Source organism: Patagioenas fasciata, chromosome 18 (assembly GCF_037038585.1).
Source record: "Patagioenas fasciata isolate bPatFas1 chromosome 18, bPatFas1.hap1, whole genome shotgun sequence".
Taxonomy (NCBI): domain Eukaryota; kingdom Metazoa; phylum Chordata; class Aves; order Columbiformes; family Columbidae; genus Patagioenas; species Patagioenas fasciata.
Window position 1 is genome coordinate 1237998 of NC_092537.1, and position 20279 is coordinate 1258276.

Sequence of the window (20279 nt, forward strand, 5' to 3'; positions counted from 1 at the left end):
CAGGTACCTGTGCAAGTGGGTAATAAACGGCTCACAACTCGGCAAGATTAATTGTAATAACCATAAATCAGTGCAGGCACCAGGGGCAGGCGCTGAATTTATGGCCCCGGAGACAGGAATTCTTGTTCTTTATGGAACAAAGCCCTGATCCCGCAGGGCCTTGAGAGCGTGCTGAGCATTATCGCGGCTGCTCCCCGCCGCAGCACGCGTGTCGGTGCCCGGGGAGCGGGGTCCCAGCCCGCAGTGGGGGGCTGAGCTCGGCCCTGGGGGGCAGCCTCCACCCCTGCCTGTTCCAGCCCGCGCTGGGAAACACCTCAGCACGAGCCAGGATTGCAGCCTCCCACAGCACATCGATCCCCGTTGTCTCGGTTGAGAATGCCGGCCACGGAGCTGATTAATGCTGGGGTGGGCAAGTGCTTGGTTATTGTTCAGTCTCTCTTCAGGAGGTCGATGCGAGATTTGGCAGTAGCTCTCCAGCTATGCAACGTGCACACAGGCATTGTCCCCCCGAGGACTGTGCCTGATTTACACGTGAGCGTGTATGGTGTAGTGGAAATGCACACCGGTGCCGGGCACTAATGCACACAGTTGTATTGATGCTGGTGGTCAAGCGCTCCCTCTGTCCCTGCCCTGATTTGACCCGGTGGTGCTGGGCCTGGCTTCAGGCTAATCTGCTCAGGCTTTCATTTCACCCTGATCCTTGCAGGTCCCTTGGCTCAGAGCTGCTGTATGTGCTCAGGAGGCTGATCCAGCATTCAGGGTGGGTATTTCCTTCTGTGCAGACAGTGTAGGTCCTTGGGTGTTAATGCTCCGTAGCAGCTCTGACTGAGCTGCTCTCCCTCACCTAATGCAAGGCACTGTACCAGCATAAAGTACAGACATCTTTGAAGGATACGCGTTTAAGGTCTGATCCTCTTGGGAAATTTGGGCTTGAGGAACTGCAGGATCAGGCCTGAAGAGGTGGTATGTTATTGGGAGGTGCCATTGGCTCATCTCCAGGGTTAGAGCTTTTACGTTTTGAGAACCCTAAAACGCTTGCTTTTATAATCCTCTGGCACTGAGTCCTTCTGCTTTTGAGCTCCACTGGGGACACGCTGTGTCCCCTTCTCAGGGACTGGCTGCTGACGCTTTGAGTGCTGTCGGAGGGCCCGGGGGCGGCTCCAAACGCTCGGAGAGGCGAAAGCTGCAGAGGGGAGCTGCTCTTTCCACTGCCGGGGGCACCGGCGGGGGGGACCCGCTCAGCGCGAACCGGGGGCGGCCGGGGGGACGCGCCCGCCGCGCCCGCTCCCCCCGCGGCTCCGTGCGCACCCGGCCGCGGCCGCTGGGTAGCGCTCGGAGCCGCGCCGTCTCCCCGCCTCCTCGGCTCGGGCTGCCCCCGGCTCCGCCGAGCCCCGCCGCCACGGCTCACTCCGCCGCCGAGCCGCGCAGGAGGAGCAGGCAGCCGGCTGCAGCGCCGAGAGGGGACGGCGCGGCGCCGCCAGCCCGCCCGCCGCGCACCGCCGGCGGCTCCGAGCGGGACCCCGCGCCGCAGAGCGCCGCTGCCGCACTTTCCCCGGTTCCCTGCGGGTGCCGGGGCGCAGCGAGAGGCAACGGGGGAAGAGCCTTCCCCCCGTCGCCCGGAGCCGCCGAGGCGAGGATGGCCCCAGACAGGAGCTGAGCGCTGGGGAGGAGCCGCTTGCCGCCCCCGGACCCCAAACTTTTCAGCGGCTGCGGTGCGCTCGGCGCCGGGGGCGGCGGGTGGCGGGGACCCGGCCCCCACGGAGCCCGGGCGGGCAGGAGGGGCCGGGGGTGCGCAGCCCTGCGCTTGCCGTCCCCTGCCCTGACGCGAGGCGCAACGCTTGGGGAGGGGCTCGGCTGCTGCCCCCGCTCTGGATTTGGGGGTCCCGGCTCCACACGTCCCCGGGCAAGTTGCACATGGTGGGGAGCTGCCTGCGGACTCCCCCCTGCCCCACCAGGAGCCTTGCACCCCATCGTCTTCGCCTCCCCTTGAGCAGCGCTGCTGCGGGGGTCCCTGCACCGGCGGACGCCCCGGTGCCCGGCCAGCGGCGGGGACTGGTGCCGCAGCCCCCCGGATTATAAAGTCGGGGAAGTTCCCCCCCAGCCCGACTCGGCGGAGCCATGGCCCGGCTCGGGAGCTGGGGACTGCTGTGCTTCGCGGTGCTCGCCCTGCCCGGCCCCCAGGGAGTCGGTGCCCAAGGTAAGGGGGTCCGGGGGGGGACATCCTCCAGCTCCGACTTTGGTCTTGGAGATGGACCGCGAATGGCTGGGGGGTTCCCAGCGCTGCCCCCCTCAGCCGCGCCCCGAGCTTTGTCCCAACCGTGGACCGAGGTGGCCCCGGAGCTCCTGCGGGGGGGGGGGGGGGGGGGGGGGGCGTGTGGGCACAGCATCGATGGGGTTCAAGAAGCCCCCCTGGAGCTGGAGCCCGGGACCCACCGGTGCTGAGCACAGCGCAGTGTCCGGGAGCGCTCGGCGGGGGCGAGCAGCAGGCTCTGCTCGCTCTCCTTCCCCCTGCCCCACAGCTGCTCCCAGGCTGCGGATGGGATTGGAATTGTTGCTCTGAGCGTGAAACAGAGACTGCCCTGTACCGCTTTCAGGAGGCTGAGCATCCCCCGGGGCTGGTGGGGGCTGAAAGCACCCATTTCAGCCCCTCCCAGGGGACCCCGATTGCACCACAAGACATGGGGTGCAAGTTTGGGGAGCTCCCAGGGAGCAGGACTTGCCCTGGTGTTGGTCCCATCGGCCGCCAGCCGGCTGCTCGGAGCAGGCTGGGTCTGGAAGGGTCCGCAGCCCTGAGCCCCCGTGGGTGCCCGGGGCTCCCTGTGCTCCCAGCCGGCCCTTGGGGTGAGGCAGCACCACCAGTCCCTCTCTACTCCTCGCCTCCGGGGCTCTGGCATGACACTGTGCTTTTAACTGCTGCACTACCTGAGAGGGATGTAGAAATAGCTTGTGGCCCTTTGGGGTGCAGCTGGGGTTCAGTGATGCTGGGGGAGCCCTGGGGTTCTGTCCCCTCCCCAGCAGCGAGGCTCCCGGCAGGGCTGCGGAGGAGGCTCCGGGCTGGCAGGGCTGCAGCACGGCCACATCCGTCCCCACCGCTTGAACTGAGCAGATCCAGGCTGCGAGTCGCGGGGGGACAGCGGGGCGTAGCACTGGGGGTCCTCAGCCACAACATTTCTTGCCCTTGTTTGTGGCAGCAAGCGGAGCCAGAAGTCCCTGTGCGCTCCCGTCCTGCTGCTCCCCCTGAGCCTCCCCCAGCACTGCTGTAATTTCTCAGTAATTAAGTTCAGAACATCACATCTAAAGCGGCAGTATATTATCCGGGCAGGCCCTGTGTGGGGAGCTGTGAAGGTCTCTTTGATTGATTCACTCCCTTGCTGAGTTTCTCTTCTCCTGGCTGGCGTCTCCGGCTGGTGGGTCCCCCGTGGTCCGTCTGTTCCCTGCCCGTGGGACGGGCTCCTGGTGTGACCGAATCTCCTGCTGTTTGTCTGTGGGGCTCTGGGCTGTCGCCGTGGGGTGGAAAATATGGGGCTGTCTGTGCTTCAGCCCTCTCGTGGGGTGGAGAAGGGGCTTTGCTCCCCTCTTCCCGTGCGGGATCTGAGCTTTGTGGCTTCAGCTCCCTGTGGTGTGTGTCACGTCCTCGCGGGCGGTGTGACATTGCTCGGTGCTGCCCACGGCGGAGTCACGGCGAGAAGGGAGCATTGCCAAACCCTGGCACGTGCCAGTCTCCCTTGCCGCGGATGGCACCGGGGACACGCTGGCAGGGTCACCTCCGCGGCTGCGGTACGCGGTGACCGTGTGCGGCTGACGTTTGCTGTGGCAGCCCGTTGGGGTCGACTTGGTGCTGGGGCGAGGGAGCTGGAGATGGAGCGGGTGTGCGGGCAGGATCCCCGGCTTCAGGCTCTGGCTCAGCCCCACGGCGGTGGGGCGGCAGGGCAGCCCCCCACGGGCATCCCGGCAGGGCTGGCAGCGAGGGAGGCAGCGGCGCTTTGTGCTGGCGCTATTGATTCCAGCAACCAAAGAAAACGGGATCAATAGAGCTGGGAAGGGGGAGGGAACGGGGTGAGACCTTCCCGGCCAGGGTGCGGGGGCTCCCCGGGCGCAGGATGAGACACTTTAATACCTGCAGTTGACAAAACAAAGGCTCCTCGCTGCTGGGGAGAGAAGGGGATAGAAGTTTAATTACAGTCCATCTGTGCTGTGTAATTATTAATTACCCAGGGCAAAAAAAATAACTTATTGATCAGGGGCCTCGCGCTAATTACCCAGACTCGAGTGCGGTGCTGGGTGGCAGGCGAATCAGTCAGCGCCGCCCGGGTTGAGCCGTGTCGCAGTGCGACCGGTGCCGGTGCCACGGCCGGGGGGCTGCGCCATGGGCGGGAGGACACGGGCAGCCCCCCGGGCCAGCCTGCCCCAGCCAGCCCACGCCTGCAGCAAAGGTGCCTTCAGCCGATTAAGCAAAAGGACTCTCCAAGAGCTGGGAGTCACTGGGTGTCTGGGGGGGTCCAAGGCTTCACCTTCCCACTTTTTGTAGTTTTTTGTGACCCCCATGGATGCGTTTTCCCCACCACGCAGGGCTGGGGGTATGGCCCGGGACCTCTCACCATGGCACAGCACCTCTAATGGGATTGCAGAGGCTGCTGCCAGTCCCAGGGGGGGATTTGGGAGGCTTAAGGTTCCAGACGGGATTTGGGGCAGAGGCCTGAGATGGGCAGCTTCCACCAAAGAGGCTTATTAGGGGCTGGAGTGGGGGTGCTGGCACCTTCTGGCACCCACGCGTGGTGCGTGGGCACGTCCACATGCGGGACCCCGAGGGGCTGAGCCCCTGCCTGGGATGTGGTGCTGGTGGCAGGGTCGCGCCAGGGCTCTGGTGAAGGTGCTGCCGGTGCCCTCAGTGCCGGGGACAGCAGGGAGGGGATGGTTGCGCATGGGGGTCCCCTGCTCTGCTCCCCCTTCCCCACGAGTACGGTGGCACGTTACCCAGTGGCCTCGTGCGAAGCTTCGGCTTGGGAAGGAAAGTGGCTTTTAGGGGAGAGGAAGATTAAAATTTGATGCTGCTTTGGAAGCCATTAGTGACCAGGCACAGCAATAAAATTTTGATGACCTGATACGCGTAACAGGGAGGGGGGCTATGGGCTCACAGCCCCTCCCCTGGGCACACATGGGGGGCTGGGGGTGGCTGGGCGGCCCCTGCCCCGGTGCCAGCCAGGGTGGCAGCGTCCTGAGCTGTTTGTCCCTTGGTGATGGGGATTAGGTTGCGGTGGCATTTCTGCTCAGCGGGAGCAAATTGAAGGAGCTGGAGGGGAGAGGGAAGGAGGGAGGCAGGAGGATGCCAGTTGCTTGTGAACCTGGGAAAATGCTGATAATTAAAGCCGGGAGGAGGGAGGCTGGCTCGCAAGGTGCCAGCGGGGGGGGTGTGATGAGGAGTGAACCTGTGCCTACCTTCGCAGGTCTCTACGAACCATGTCCTTGTCCCAGGCTGTGCCTGGATCTGGTCCCTGATGTGCCTGGTTCCAGCCTCACAAAAGAGCTCCTGCCACAACACACGTTACTGTAGGCCCTACACAAACTGTTTGGGGGTGCACTGGTGTTTTTAGCAGCAGTGTGGGCTGTTGCCTGGAGTAAATAAGGCCCTGCTCTGACGGTGGTGCAGAGCTGTGTGGGGGTAATGTTCTTTGGGTGCTGGGTCTCAGCTGGGGTACGTCCCCTTGCCTCTGAGCCCTCATCACCTCCCCGAGCTTGTTAATAAGTCATGTTGCTGGGTGAGAAATGGTCAGTGCCAGGCCAGTAATAAATATGCTGCTGTCAGTGGTGATGTGATCGTGCTAACGAAGGGTGGTCGGAGCCCCTGGGGTTGTGCTGGGGTGGGGGCCGGTGGCTGCGGTGCTCTGCCGGTGTCACACAACCTTGGTGCACGGCACTGGGCTTTGGTCTTCCAAAGCACCTGTGGGGATCCTGCACCCTTGTGGGGCTGGGCTGGCTCAGGGTGCTGGGGGCAAAGGGGTATCCGGGGAGCTCCCAAGGGACAGGAGATGTCCCTGTACGGGGGAGTGTTGTGTGGAGCTGCTGGAGGGGACGTGGGGCCAGGGACACTTGGTGCGGCTGGAGATGTGGTGGCAATGCTGGGGACCTCCCCCATCCCCATGGCTGCTCTGTTTTGGGGTTTCCAAGCCCTGGAGCCATCCATGGAGGTGGATCTGGATTCGGGGTGCATTCCTGTTGCACCCAGCAGGCAGGAATGTGCTGGCAGCGGCTCGCTGCCTCGTCAGCCCTGCTCGGCATCCCTCGCACCCTGGGCATGCGGGCAATGCCACCTCCGTGGGGCCGGGGACCGGCTGTCGGGGGGTGTCTGTGTCCCCCAGCTCCCAGTGATGCTTTGGGGGTGCATCCTGCACCCCACTCCTGGGGAAGCTTCATCCTCCTGCCTTTCTCCCCTGCCTGACGCCAACCACCTGCCCGCACCCGGGGCAGGCAGCGGCCCCCTCGGCGGCCCCCGTCCCCGCGCCCCCAGCCCCGCGGGGTGCAGGAATGCCTGCGCCTGGAAAGCCATGCCGGGCTCGGGTTGCCTGGGAACTGGGTAACCTGATCCCTGGGAACGCGGCCCAGGGCAGGGGACATTCCCAGGCTGCAGCTGGTCCCTGGTCCCCTTTGTCTCCCCAATCTGAGGGGGTGGCTGCGCCCCTACCCTCGGCCCCCTAGGAATGGAGACTTGGGGTGTGTGGGGCTCTTGGTGTTGTCCCTGGGGATGCTGTGACTGGCAGCTGCTGGCTGCTCCGGGTTGTCACCTCCCTGCATGGATCAGTGTCACCTCCTGGCCAGCAGCCACCATGGGCTGGGGATGGCCCTGGGCACTGGGACCAGCTGCTGCCATGTGCCAGCAGCTGGGCATCCCGGCTGGCGGCGGGGACAGTGCGGTGGCGATTCCAGGAATGCCGGGGCCCCCTGTGCCGGAGCCACCCTCCCTGTCAGCAGTCATTGTCCCCATCGTCTGCCTCGGAGTGTGGCAGCTCTGGGCCAGCTGTCCTGAGCGTGCCGGGAGCCCTCCCTCTGCCCCTGGGTGGGGAAACTGAGGCACGGGCAGAGGTGTCGGGGTGTGGTGGGAAGGGGACCATGGTGCTTGCTGGTGTCCCCGTGTGCACGGCCGCACGTGAACGGCTCCGTTGGCTCTCATCAATCACCACCTGCCACGCGGAGGCCCCCGGTGTAGGGAAACCTTGATGAGTTTGACCATTAGCAGGATGAAACTGCTGGGCTAATTTTAGCTGCAATAACTAATTGCTTTTTGCACTGCTGGGTGAGATGACAACCTGTGAGTCCTCGTCTGTAACCTTGAGCCCTCCTGGCTCCACACAGCAGCGGTGCCCGGGTCCGTCAGGAGCAGGATGGTGATCATTGCTGGGAGGGGGTTCTGTGTGTGACACCGGGTTCTGTGTGTGACACCGGCAGGATCCTGCTGTCCCTGTTTTCCAAGGGTGGATGTCCCTTGCGGTTCTTGGAGCGGGGACGCGTGTGGCGTGGGGGAGGCTCTGGCTGTCCCCTGTGGCCAGCGGGTCACCCCTGCTGGTGGGCGCCCTGGGCTGGGGCTGCAGCCCCCGGTGCTCAGCAGCACGGCTGCGTTCATGGCTCACACACAGTGAGGAAGGGAAATGCTATTTTTAGAGCCCCTTCATTGATCGGGGTGCGTCTGCCTGCTCCTGGGTGTGTGCGTCGCCCGAGGAGAGGCCATGGGGGCTGGGGACCCACCTGCTCCCCATCCTGTGTCTGCAGGGCTGGGGGAGCCTGTCTGTCTGTCCGCATCCTGCAGAGCTGCGTCCCCCCCAGCGCATCCTGGTTCACTGGCTGTGAGTTGCAGCTGGGTGAGGAAACTGGGCTGAATGTAGGGCAGGGGCTTGGCATTAACCGGGGTTTTGTGGGGTCATTTATGTTCCTATTCATCCTTTCCCAGAGCCCATGTCTCCCTGGCTGGGAGCCGCTGAGTGCTGGGCTGTGCGGGTGGCTTTCCCTGGGTCTCATGGCAGGGCGCTCAGTGCTTCCCCTCCTCCTCCTCTTCCTCATCGCTTGGGCTTGGACCACAGGGTCAGACCGAGAGCTTGGGGGAAGGTGAAGAGGAGCAGGACCTGTGTGGGTCCAGCATCCCCATCCCTGGGCAGATCACGAAGCTCCGGCTGGAGACGGTGCTGGGGAGGGAGCTGGGTGCGGACATGCTGCCGGATCCTGGCCCAGAGTGGGGCCGGGGGGGACAGACAGAGGGACAGACGGACGGATGGCTGGCTGGAGGGGGCTGGGGTGCAGCGGACACAATAGCTCTGGTTTCAGCAACCCGCCTCCTGAATGCCTGAAAAACAGCTGATGGCCGTGAAGGGGGATGAAATGGGATTAGCGGCTGTTCCCAAAGGGAGCGTGTCCTGCCTGGCCGGACAATGCGCCCGCTGTGCCCCCGCTTCACGCCTCGGCCCTGCCGGGGGGCTCGGCCCTGGCTCCCTGGGGACCTTGGGGTCTCCAGCCCCCTGGCCCAGTGTGGGTGGCTGCACCAGCTCCGGGGGGCTGGAGACCCTGGGGCAGGGGCAGCTGGGGGGGGGGCCGTGACTCATCTTTTCACCCCACAGCAGCACTCAGGGGGTCCCGGGGACCTTGCTGGGGGGTGGCAGAGCTGGGGCTGTCCCACCGCAGAGCTGGGTGCTCTGCCCGCAGCCGAAAGGGAGAAGCGAATGTCGTGGTGATGAGGGGCTTTGCAGGGTGGGCACCTGCTGCCCCCGCACCCCAGGCCGGTGGATGCTGGAGATGGGGTGCAGGGGGAGCAGTGAAACACTTTTTTGGGGCGGGAGCCATGTGCGGCCCCAGCTGCAGCGCTGCCGGGGTGTGTGCGCGTGCGGTGCCGCGCTCGGTGGAGTGAATTGATGTTTATTTTGATAATGAGTTCTCAATGCACTCGCAAACTAATAAAATCAACTCATTAGGGGTGGTATGTTTAATTCAGAGCTCTGCTGCTGGGAGAGCCGTCCCCGCCAGCTGCTGGGAAGCATGGAGCAGTCGGCCTTCGCCCGTGTGCATGGAGTGCGAGGGGAGGAAGGTGATGGGTGCCTTCATCTCCCTGTTTTCTCCATTTTTCTTCCTTGGTGGAATAAAGGGCTGGGAGGGCAGCGGTGGGGAGCTGAGCTGTGCAGTGGAGGGTGGAAACACAGCACACGCAGGGGCAATGAGATGCCAAGGCTCCTCACCGGGGGCGGTGGGGTGGTTTTGCTCGCTTGGCTTCTCCCCATAAGCTTCACGTCAGGCTGGGCAGCGGCGCCGGCTTTGCCGCTGGAGTCGCTGGCCCGGCATCGCGGCCTTGGCTGGAAAAGCCCCTCTGGCTGGGAGAGCCACAAGTGTGCAAATAAGAGCGATGAGCAGAGTTCGCTTCTCTGCCCTGGAAACCCAGGGTTGTCGTGGATGGCTGGGGTGGGATTAGCAGGCTGTGAATGATTCCCGTCCCCCACCTTCGCACAGGGGCGTCTGGGAAGGAAGAGCTTTGGAAAAGGCTTTTTTCCAAAAAAACCTCGTGTTTTGCTGTCATGCTGCAGCTATTTATGTTTCAAGTGAGCAATGCAATGACTAATTAATACTTTGGAAAAACGATGTCTGGGCAACACCCCAGTAAATTGGTGAGCGCCCAGCGCCCGCTGGCTCGGGGCCGTGCCGGGGGGGACGCGGCCGCCGGCACCTCCGTCCCGCTCGGCAGGGAGGGTGGGGAGCTGGCCAAGTGTTTTCCATCCCGCGGGGCTGGCGACTTCATTGCGTCAGTGCCATGGGAAAGGCTGAGTGGGGTTTTTCTTGTGGTTTCTGTCTTCTGTTTTTCTTTCCCCGCTGTATTTTTTTTCGGTTGGGAAATGCTGCCTTGCTGAGATTTTTCGCGGCGAGCCTGGAAAGCGGCTGTCTGTCTGTCTGTCTGTCTGTTTGCGAGGGCGGTTGCAGGACGAGGGCTGCGCTGAACATCCTGCGCAGCTGGGGGGTGCGGAGGGAGCTCGGGGACGGATGCTCCTTGCAGCAGTGACGTCCCAGGTGCTGTCAGGGCTGTGGTGCTGGCTTTGCTCTCGCAGGGCTGTGCTTGCCCTCCAGGAATACCTGGAAGATGCACTCCATGTGCCACATGGGGCCAAATCCAGCCTGGAGCTGTGCTGGGCTGCAGTGGGCTTGTGTGCCACCCATCCCACCCAGTGCCAGGGTTGTCATCACCCTGCACCCCTCAGAGGCTGTGGGGAGGGGGTCGAGGTGATGTCCGTCTGTCCTTCCCCTCCTCGCTGTTCTGCAGTCTCTCCTGGGGACACCAGCTGCAGGATCGGGCCCCTCTCCTAGTGTTGAGTCACTCCCCGGGTGTCTGTGACTCACAGCAGGGACCCAGATGAGGCGAAGCTCCGTAATCGCGGGGTCGGGAGGATTTGAGGCGTTGGAAGGGGTTTGCTGGGGAAGGAGTTTTGGCCACAACCTGGAGCTTAAGTGTCCCTGGCTGAGGACGGGGCTGTGCTCAGTGGGGGACAGGGTCACCGCAGTGGTCATGTCTGGCTGTGCTGTCCTGGGGATGTCCCCTCTGGGTCGGGAGTCCCCTGTCCCTTCAGGAACATCCCCGTGTGTCCCTTTTGCTGCAGGTCCCTTGCAGCTCCCCACAGCCCCATGCGTTTGGGGACAGACACTGGGGGTCCATAGGGGCAGTGCGGTGCTTTAGAGCACAAAGCTCTGCTTGTCGTCCCCCCCGGGCTGGGAGCACACAACGGTGCCGTGTGTGCGTCTGTTTGGGGTTTCCTGCCAGGGGAAATGTTGTTTTTTCCGTGCGGGCAGCGGGGCTGGGTGTGCGAGGGCAGGCAGGGACGGGCAGGCACACAGCCCCGCTCTGTTCCTGGCCATGGCTGAATGAGGTGCTGTTCCCTGGCTGGGGCTGACATCCCTCCCTTGGCTCCAGGAGCATCTCAAGCCTTACCTGGCCCAAACTGGGACCAGGGTGCACCCGGGATGGGTGCTAAGAGCTGTCCTGGGGCTGCGGTCTTGGGCAGAAGCAGAGGTGATGCTGGCACAGCCCTGGCTCTGCTGCGATGGGCAGAAGGGCATCAGCCTCCAGGTTTGGGACCATCTGATGGCTGGTGACACGTGCTGGGGGTTGCTCGGTGTTTGGGGAAGGGATTGCCCGGATGAGACCGCAGAGGGAGAGGTGGCTCCATCTCCAGCATCGGTGCTGGGAGGTCCTGAGCTGGCACCGTGGTGCTGCCGGGCTCGATGTCCCTTTTGCAAACAGCCCTTGTGCCTGGGGAGCCGTGCTCACCCTCCCCGTGTGCCCCGTCCCTGGGGGTTCAGCCAAGCATGGCGTTGCTGCTGGCTCAGCCCATGGCCCACGGAGCTCTCCGAGAGCCCAGCTGCGGAAGAGGAGCTTGTTATGGAGCCATCCTGCTTTTAATTAACAAATTAAAATCCTAGTTAACAATCCAGCCCCAGGGCTGTTGGAGGCTGGGAGAAGCTGGAGCGTTTGTTATGGAAACAGCAGTTAATTAACAAATAAATAAGTGCGGGCCTGGAGACAGATGATGCAGGAGGAGGAAGGGGAGATGGGAGTGCGGTTGGGGTGTCCTGCCGGGAGGAGGGTGTCCATCGGTCCATCTGTCTGTCCTGGGGGATGCTATGTCCCCATGGGCAGTGCCAACCCTGCTTGGAGAGGGGCTGAACAGTGGCTTGTGCCGGTTGTGCCATGGCAGATGTGGCCGTCTGCCATGCCAGGGCCACCCTGGCTGGGTTTGGGGCTCTGGGTCCCTGCCTGGGCTCTGCTGAGCGCCACTGGCCCTGGGAATCGCTGCTGCTGCCCGTCCCCTGTGCTCAGCAGAGCTACAGCGGGGATGGATGGGTTCTGACACCGGCAAAACCTCTGGTGGGGATGGATGGGCTCTGACACCAGCAAAACTGCTGTGCAGGTCGCAGGTGACACTGGTGCTGTTCTGGGGACCGCATGAGGAGGAGGGGGACATCACATCCCTAGGGGCAGGGGTTGCTGTGGTCCGCATTGGTGTCCCCTTTGCCCCGTGCTGGGGCTGTGTGGGGGGGTTTGGGCTCCCCTGAGCTGGGTGCAGCTGGGGAGGGGGTGCTGTGGCCGTGGCCCCCCGAGCCATGCCCAGCAGTGGTCAGTTTGCATTAACTGCAGGGCTGTCACTGCTGCCGGCTGCGATTATCGCTGTGGTGGGTGCTGACGGGGACGTGCGGGGGCTCGGGGTCACTGCTGCTCCCCGAGGCGCTGCGGCTGCCCGGACACGGCGGTGTCACCTGCCCGAGGCACAGTGGTGTCACCTGGTGCTCTCAGTGCCACGGGGTGGCCGTGGGGGCAACGCGGGGATGTGACCCCTCTGCCAGCCTGTGCCGGGGCCCTGCAGGATTTTTTGGATGGAGGCAGCAAAGCCCACATTGCTCCCACAGCTTCACCTTTCCAAAGGCTTAAGGGAAGCAAATCAGTTTAAAAGCCGGCTCTGCAAATCCTGCCGGCGTCACACGGGCAGGAGCCGCGCTCCGCTGAGCGGCTCCTCCAGGTCTGCATCTCTCTCAGCCTCCCACCTAATCCAGTTAACACACCTCTGCAATCGGCTTATGGCATGTAAGAAACCCCAAATCTCCTCTGAGGGAGGTGCAGGGAGCGGGGCGGCGATGCCAGAGCCGTGAGCTCTGCCGGGTCCAGCCCCGCTCGGTGCTGGGGGGCAGCACCGACTCTGCTCCCCAGACCCTTCTTGCTGTGCAGATGATGAGCATGGGCATGGTTTAGTGCTAGAGTTGGATTACGGTTGGACTTGGTGATCTTGAGGGTCGTTTCCAACCAAAATGATTCCATAGATGCTTGTTGGGGGTGGCCGCGTCTCCCGAGGGCTCCCGCACCACCGAGAAGACTTTTTCCTCTGCAAGGAAATTGCTGAAGTGGTTGCACAAACAGGCAGAGGGTTGAATGGAGAGGAAAAGGTGCCTGACTTGCCCGTGTCTCTTTGGGTGGGCAGGAGCTGTATCCTGAGCCTGGGGAGGGATTGGGCTGCAGCCGGGGTGGATGGTGACCTGGGGCTGCCTGGGACTTGTGTCTGGGTCCTCATCGTCACCCAGGGGTGCACCTGCCCTTGGGACAGGGTGTGCGGTGGGAAGGTGCTCTGTGGGTGGGGAGGAGGGAAACGTGGTGGGACAGTGGTGAGGGACCAGGGGGCTGATGTTCTCCAGCGTGCCATGGCCAGGGAAGCACCACGGGCTTGCAGAACCAAGAGCATCGCTCTCGGTGACCCTCCTGAGAAGCTGGGCCGTGGCTGTGTCGCCTTCCCGTGTCCCCAGCCCTGGCATTTCCCTGATTGCCGTCACAGTCTCATGCCAGTGGCAAGCGCTGAACACCCTGGCTTGGGCTGTGCCCTCTAAATAGTGCAGGAAGGTGGGAACCATCCGAGGGGGCTGCGGATAGACATGGTAAATGGCTGAGAAATGGAGCGTGTCTTTTGGCAGCCACCACGGCCGGTGTGGCGGGTCCCTCTGGCCGATGAGGAGCTGCCGGCACAGGTACGGGCACAGGCAGGAGGAGGAGGAGATGATGGGGCAGAGCTGCCGAGCCCACCGGAGCATTGGAAATTGTATTTCACGGGCGGGCGGGCTGGGATACCAACCCCAGCACCGGGCGCTGGGAGAGGAGATAAGATTTGATTAAGAAGGCCGCTATTAATTTATGGCAAGTACACTCACGGTAGTAGAGAGGTTGCTTTTAATTAATAGCCAGAAGGAGAGTTGTAAAGCTCTCAGTCTCAGTGTGGGGAGAAGGGGAGGGAGGGGGAAAGCAGGGAAGGAAGGGAAGAAAAAGTTGAGAGGATTAAGGGGCACATCTGCAATTCTAAGTCTTTTTCTTAGAGGGTGGGGAAAAAAAAAAAAACCAACAAAACAAACCCACAACAAAACACAGAAAACCCCCAACGTGCTAAAGACACCATGGGCGAGTGGGGCTCAGGTGCTGGCCTGGGGGGTGAGCGGGGCTCAGGGTGCCCCTGCCATCGCAGTGCCGTGCTTGCTTTGCCCTTGGCACCCCCGGACGCCTGGGTTCCCGCTTGGCAGCACATTGTGCTCCGCAGCTCCCCAGGTGCCAGGAGCGTTCAGAATTTCATTTCTATGTTTGCTTTTTATTAAGGGGACGAGGCCTCGTCTCAGGAATACTAATGGCTCCGGCGTGGTGCAGAGCGCCGCTGATCCCCCCGCACCTGCCGGCCACCCACCCCGCGGGGCCACCGTCACCGCCCCGGAGGGAGCGCGGTGGGGATGCCGTGCTGGGGTGTCACAGCGGCCCCGTCCCTGCAGCGGGGCTGTGCCCCCGGTGCCCGCAGGGACACGTGCTGTTTAATCAGCCCGATGGATTTACCAACAGCTGCTGGAGAATTGATGCCTCCGACCGCACGCTGGCGTCCGACAAGCAGGAAATGTAACCCAGCCAAGGGATGGCTCCTGGGGCAGTGGCACAGCCCCAGGGCTCAGCCGGGTCCCTGGGCACGGGGCCACCCTGCTGCGGTGGCCACAGAGGGGACGCGGTTTGTGCCCAGGGACAGTGTGACTTGACCAGGATCGGTCCTACGGGGCCACCTCTCATTGTGCCCGGCTGGGGCTGTGACGCCTCAGGGGTGCCGTGGTCCCCCATGGGTGCTGTGTTTGGGGACGGTGTGACATTAACCCCTTCCCTGCTGTGCCAGCACCGGCGCCCCCGCCTCCCGCAGCCCCCAGGTGCGGAGCGGCTGCCGCGGCGCCGGGGAACTGCGCCGCGAATATGTTACACAAATGAATAATAAAAACAAAGGAAAATTACCCTCTTTATTGAAACTCGTTTTATGAATAAAACAATTATTCTGGTAATTGAAAAAATGTGTCGTTAAATTAAATGCAGTGGTTCCTATTAAAATTTTAGTGGATTTCTTCTTCTCTGTTTCTTTTTCCCCCTTTTTCCTTCCCTCCCTCCCTCTCTGTCTCTGCTGGCGGCTAAAGGCTGGTAATTATAGCGGAGGGTTTCGCTTTCTCTTTATTGTTTTTTAATCTGTTCGTGCTGCGGAGCACCAGCCATAGTCTGGTGCAGGAGATTTAGCTCCGTCTCCCCGTGCCGGGGGGGCTGCGGGTGGGGGTCCCGGTGACAGTGACAGCGCTCCCCGAGTGCTGCCACCCCGCTGTCTGGGCAGGGATGTCCCCAAAGGGATGGGGGAGCCCTGCAAAGCCTGGGGGACTGGGGATGTGGCTTGAGCCCAAGCAGGGCTGGGGTCCATGATGTCCCCAGGGTCACTGTGCTGAGCGGGAGGGGGACCCGTGACCTGCTGGTCTGAAGCAGCAAAGATGGGAGATGGATGTGGGTGTCCCACCAGCTGCAGGTCCTTTGTGGGTGGCTGGGGGGACTCATGGGGGTGGGTATCGTGCCCCCAGCCCCATCTTGTCTCTGCTTGTGGGGTTCACAGTGCAGGGGGGTCCCAGGCTCGTTCCCCACCAGCAGCTGCCCTTGGCTGGCATTCCGGGATTCCTCCGGCCTTAAAACTCCCCGTCCCTTCCCATCAAAGGGATTTGAAGCTGGGGAGAGGGGAGCTTAGTTTCCATCTTGCCCATTACACCCAGGAATTAGGATCCATTACTGCTCTTTCAGCAAGACAGGCCCCCCCTGCCCTACATCTGCACCCCCTCCCTGGCACTAATGCAGCGGGCTCAGCCTGGCTCCCTTATGTAAATAAAGTGCAGGGGCAAAGATTTTGATCCCATTAGGTGGGATTAGTGCCTTGTGAGGCCCTGGCATTAAAATGTCATCGGCGGTGGAGGGAGAGAGCGGGGGTCGTCCCCCTCCCCTCTCACCAGCACTTGACATCGTGTTTTTCCCCCATCCATCGCGGCCGGCAGCTCAGGGGGAGCAGGGGTCACGGGTGCTGCAGGGGACACTGTGGGCAGGCTGGGGACGGCGGGGTTTGGTGGCACCTCTCTGCGCGGAGGGGTTGGCGCGGTGGCCGCGGGGAGCTCAGCACCGTCCCGCGCCGCTGCCAGATGTGCAGATGTTCCCCGGGACGCCTTTCGCTGCCGCCTGTGTTTGGAAAGTGATGAATTTCTGCACCAACTAATTAGTCTCTAATTAGTAAGTGGAGTGTAAACAGTCACAACAGATGGGGGAGAGGCAGAATTAGCAGTAATGACCCTTTGTTTGCGGGGGACCTGACCGTCAATGAACCTCCTACCCGGTCCTGGACTGGGGGATCGCCACGCGTCTCCATGCCGGCTCTGCGGCAGGTTGGGGAGGGGGGCACCCCTGTGCACCCCGATTTGGGGGTGCCACAGCCTGTCCTGGTGCTGGGAGAGAGGAGCTCCCCCCAGGCTGCCAGGAGCAGAGCTGAGATGCTGGGGAGCAGAGGGAAACTGAGGCAGGGAGGGCTGCGAGGGGCTGGGGTGCTGCTCAGCATCAGGACCCCCCACTCTTCTCCCCAGGGTGCAGAGCTCAGTGACACCTCTGCCCCCTGCAAAGGATGCCCAGTGTCCCCGGGTCCCCAGCCCCGCTGTCACCTGCCCTTGGCTGGGCTGGTTTTGGTTTTCCCTGGGGAGCGGAGGAGCTGGGGGGGGCACAGGGGAGCTGCTCGGTCCGAGGTGTCTGCCGTGACCTTCGCGGGTGGATAACGATCGCGCGATCAATAGCGGAATCGGGAGCCGCCTCTCCTCCTCTGCGCCGTTTTTCACCCCTTAATGCAGAACAGATGGCTCGGGCGCTTCAAAGCGAGATGAGCCTTAGCTGCTTAAAGTCAAATTAGGATGTATGCAAACCGCGCGGGCCCGGGGGAAGGTGTGCCAGGAGCACCCTGCCTCCCAAACGCCGCCCGGACGCTGGGCTGGGTCTGGGGGATGCACCGAATGCTCCAGGTCTCAGTCCTGGTGCGCTCGGCACAGCCCTGTGGTCCAGCTTGCCAGCACGGTTTATGTCCCCCAATTTCAGTGCTGGGCGATCAGCCTGTTGTGCTGTCGGTCCTTGCTGCAGCGATGCATCAGCTGCATCTAGCCAGACTCCCAGGCTGGTCCGTGGCTCCTTTGCTGGCTCTGTGCAGGTGTTTGGCTCTGGAGCTCTGTGCCACAGCCCTGGCCGGGCGCTGCGGTTAATCCCACGGCCTCCAGCCCAACGTGGGTGAAGCACCGGAGTTGCAGGTTGAGCTCGGTCCCCACCGTGGTGGGGACACGTGTGCTCAGCCCTGCACACAGACCCTGCCCCTGGACGTCCCCGGGGTGAGGGCTGCCCGTGCCAGCCGGCGCTGCGTGGGGTCAGAGCGGAGGGTTGAATCCAGGAGCTGCTCCTTCCCTCCCTAATGACCGTCCTGGCATTTGGCACCGCCTCAGGGACAGGCTGGATGGGGTAAATCGCAGGACATTTCCACATGGGTGCAGCAGTCAGGCACCCCAGGATTTGCAAGCGCTGGGCGCTACCAGTGAGGAGAGGAACCCCCGGCGTGGGTCCAGCTGCCTCTGAGCTCCTGCAAGCTCGTGACAACCCCGGGGCGGTGGGACCCAGGACAGGCTGAGCCCACGGCCGCTGCTTTGGTGCCGGCTCACGGTGCGGAGAGCCATGGCAGGAATTCAGCTCGCGTACACAAGAAAGCAAAGTCCTACCCCAAAGAAAAAACCAAAAGCTGTGATTGAAAGCGCACTTGAAAGCTGCTGGGGAATATGAATGTGTCTTTGAAGTAAAAGGGCTTCCATTTGTTAAGCAGAAAATGGAGCTGTGTGTTTCGATTTATAGTTTTACTTAGCAAATAAAACAGGAGAGGAGTAAGTGTTTATGTCTCGCTCGGCTCCCAGCCCCTCCGCCCCCTTCACCCCCGAGTTAAAAGCTCCGTGCTTCCGAAGCACTCCAAAGGCAGGCAGGAATAAAGCAGAGCAAGCAGCTTAGATCCACCCTAGATGGGCTAAGCTCTTGTGAAATGGCTTGGACGGGGGGGGAATGGCCTGTGGAGGGCTTTGGGGACCCTGGCTGGGACAGAGGGATGGGGAGTTGACCGCCAGCATCCCCCTGGTCCTGCCCGGGGTGAAGCTGTGCGGGTGCATGGGGCTGGTGGGCTGTGGGGCTGGGTGTGGGGCGGTTCTCACCCCTCTCCCTCCTCTCTCTCGGCAGACGACGTCTCCCCGTATTTTAAGACGGAGCCGGTGCGGAGCCAGGTGCACCTGGAGGGGAACCGCCTGGTGCTGACGTGCATGGCGGAGGGCAGCTGGCCCCTCGAGTTCAAGTGGCTGCACAACAACCGCGAGCTCACCAAGTTCTCCCTGGAGTACCGGTGAGTCCCCCGCCCCGAGCACCAGGGGTGAATCCCAGCCGGCACACGGGTCCCTGCCGGCGGCGCCGCGGCACAGCGGGCGTTGCTGGTGTCCCTGCGCAGGGGCAGCGTGCGGGGGAGGCAGCGGTTGGCGTGCGGGAACTGCCAGCTCTGTTTGGAGAGCAAACGGTGGATTTAAGCAGGTCAACACTGGGGAGGAGGCGTTTGCACAGGCGGGATTAACACCGGGCTGTGGATCACGGCCGGCTCGTGGCTCCATGAGAACGGCCCGACCGGGGGAAGGAGCGAGAAAGGGCAGCACGAGAGGTGCCCCGGGTTTGGGCATCCGGCCCCATGCACCAACTAATCCAGCTGGCCCTATGTCATGACCACTCGGAGCTCGCCTTTAAACCACACCAGGCACCTCTCACCGTCTCCTCTGCGTGCATGTGTCATCCTCTCTGTTTTAATCAATAATTCAGCCCGAGACAAGCCGTTCCCCATTTAAAGGTATTGAATCCAAAGGCTTCATGTTGCTGTAGCAACGCAGGGCTGCTCCGGGATGCCGGGAACGCAGACAATGTGGCTGGTGACGTCCCCTCCCTGCTGGGAGCTGGGTGCGGGGTCCCCCCAGCACGGTGCCGCGCCATCCCTGGGGACCCTGGGGACTGTCCCCCACAAAGCTGTGGTGGCCGCAGCTCTGTGATGTCCCCAATGCCCCAGGCTTGGTGCTGGGGTTTGCACCAAAGACCGGTGCCCCGTGGGACAGATCGCTTGTCCCCAGCCCCAGTGTTGAAGCTCAGAGACCCGTTGAGCCCCACGATTCCCACAGGAGTCACGCTGACAGCCATGGGAATAGCGCGAAATGCCACCCTTCAAATGGGATTGTGGGGACAGCGGTAACAGCAGGGTGGGTGGACATGGAGACTGCACAAGGACCCATTATCTGTCCCTGGACGGAAGAAAGCTCTGCCGTGTCCTTGAAACAGGTTTGGGTGCCTGGGGGGCACCTCCAAACGTAGAACGGGGACTCCTGCCTTCCTTCCATGGGTCTGCCCCTGGGCTCGCTACGTGCCTCAGTTTACCTTTCCGGAGGAATGGGCTCAGCCCTCGTGTCTCTGCTCTGGGATGCCCGGCAGCTCTGGAGCCCCATATCCCCACGTCCCCATGCCAAGGTGACTCCCTTTCCCCGGAGCCCCCGGCCTCTGACTCCAGCATCCAGCCAGAAAGGATTAAGGAAGGAAGCGACAAAATAAACAAACACACAGGGAAAACCCAAACAAGCCCAGGCGCAGCTAATGAAGCAAACAGCCGCTATGCAAATCACTGCCTGGCTCCAGCCCGGCGAGGATGGACCTGCCAGCATCAGCGCCGTCCTGCCGGCCCCCGCGTCTCCGCGGGGATTTCATGTGTCAAGAGGAGAGTTTTGGACATCTTGCCTGGAACTGAAGGCTGCCGGTGAGGAAGGCGACGTCCTCAAATTAGTTATGATGGGCAGAAATTGCATTTTAATAGAGATGTCAGTGGCACGGAGCCAGCCTGCTCAGGCTGTGGGAAGGTAGTAATTAAAAGTTAACGAGTTTAGAAACAGAGTAATCCTTGGAGAGGGGAGGGCTGGCGCTGATGGCCAGGGAGGCTCAGGGATGCTCCTGTCCATGCGGGGGCCAGCATGGCTGTGGGTGCATCGACGGCGTGGGGAGGGATGGGGGTGCAGCCAGATCCCCCCCGCTCGGAGCTGGCGTGTGTCCCCTGTGCCTGGGGAGCAGCCCAGCTCGGTGGCATCACCTCACGGTTCCCAGCCAGGATGGTGCGTCACTGAGCGTTTCGTCCTCGGCATCCTCACCGCTCCCCCCCAAATCCTCTCGTGCAACAGGGCGACCCGCCGGCACTGCGGCTGCTGTCACCGTCTGCATTTACCTGCTTTTCTGGGGGCTGCGGGCTGGGGCTCGCGCCCCCTCATCCCCGCACTCCCCACCAACCACCCCGGTCCATCCTCCTCCGTGGCCCCACGAGCTCACAGTGTGTTTT

At 62.6% G+C, this 20279-nt stretch overlaps 2 protein-coding genes across 4 annotated transcripts in view; one reads left to right on the forward strand and one right to left on the reverse strand.

The window, feature by feature from the left end:
• RPL38 (ribosomal protein L38) overlaps positions 1 to 20279 on the reverse strand; it is a 182851-nt gene that overhangs the window by 41621 nt on the left and 120951 nt on the right. The window lies entirely within an intron of this gene.
• Positions 1427 to 20279, forward strand: part of SDK2 (sidekick cell adhesion molecule 2) — a 44272-nt gene continuing 25419 nt past the window's right edge. For 2 of the 3 annotated variants that reach the window (XM_071816634.1, XM_071816635.1), the window contains exons 1-2: positions 1427 to 2197; positions 18113 to 18272. In XM_071816634.1, the coding sequence (XP_071672735.1) occupies positions 2119 to 2197; positions 18113 to 18272 (239 nt within the window). In that variant the 5' untranslated portion in view covers positions 1427 to 2118. The remainder of the gene's footprint in view (positions 2198 to 18112; positions 18273 to 20279) is intronic. The other variant, XM_065852523.2, reaches the window with a different exon arrangement.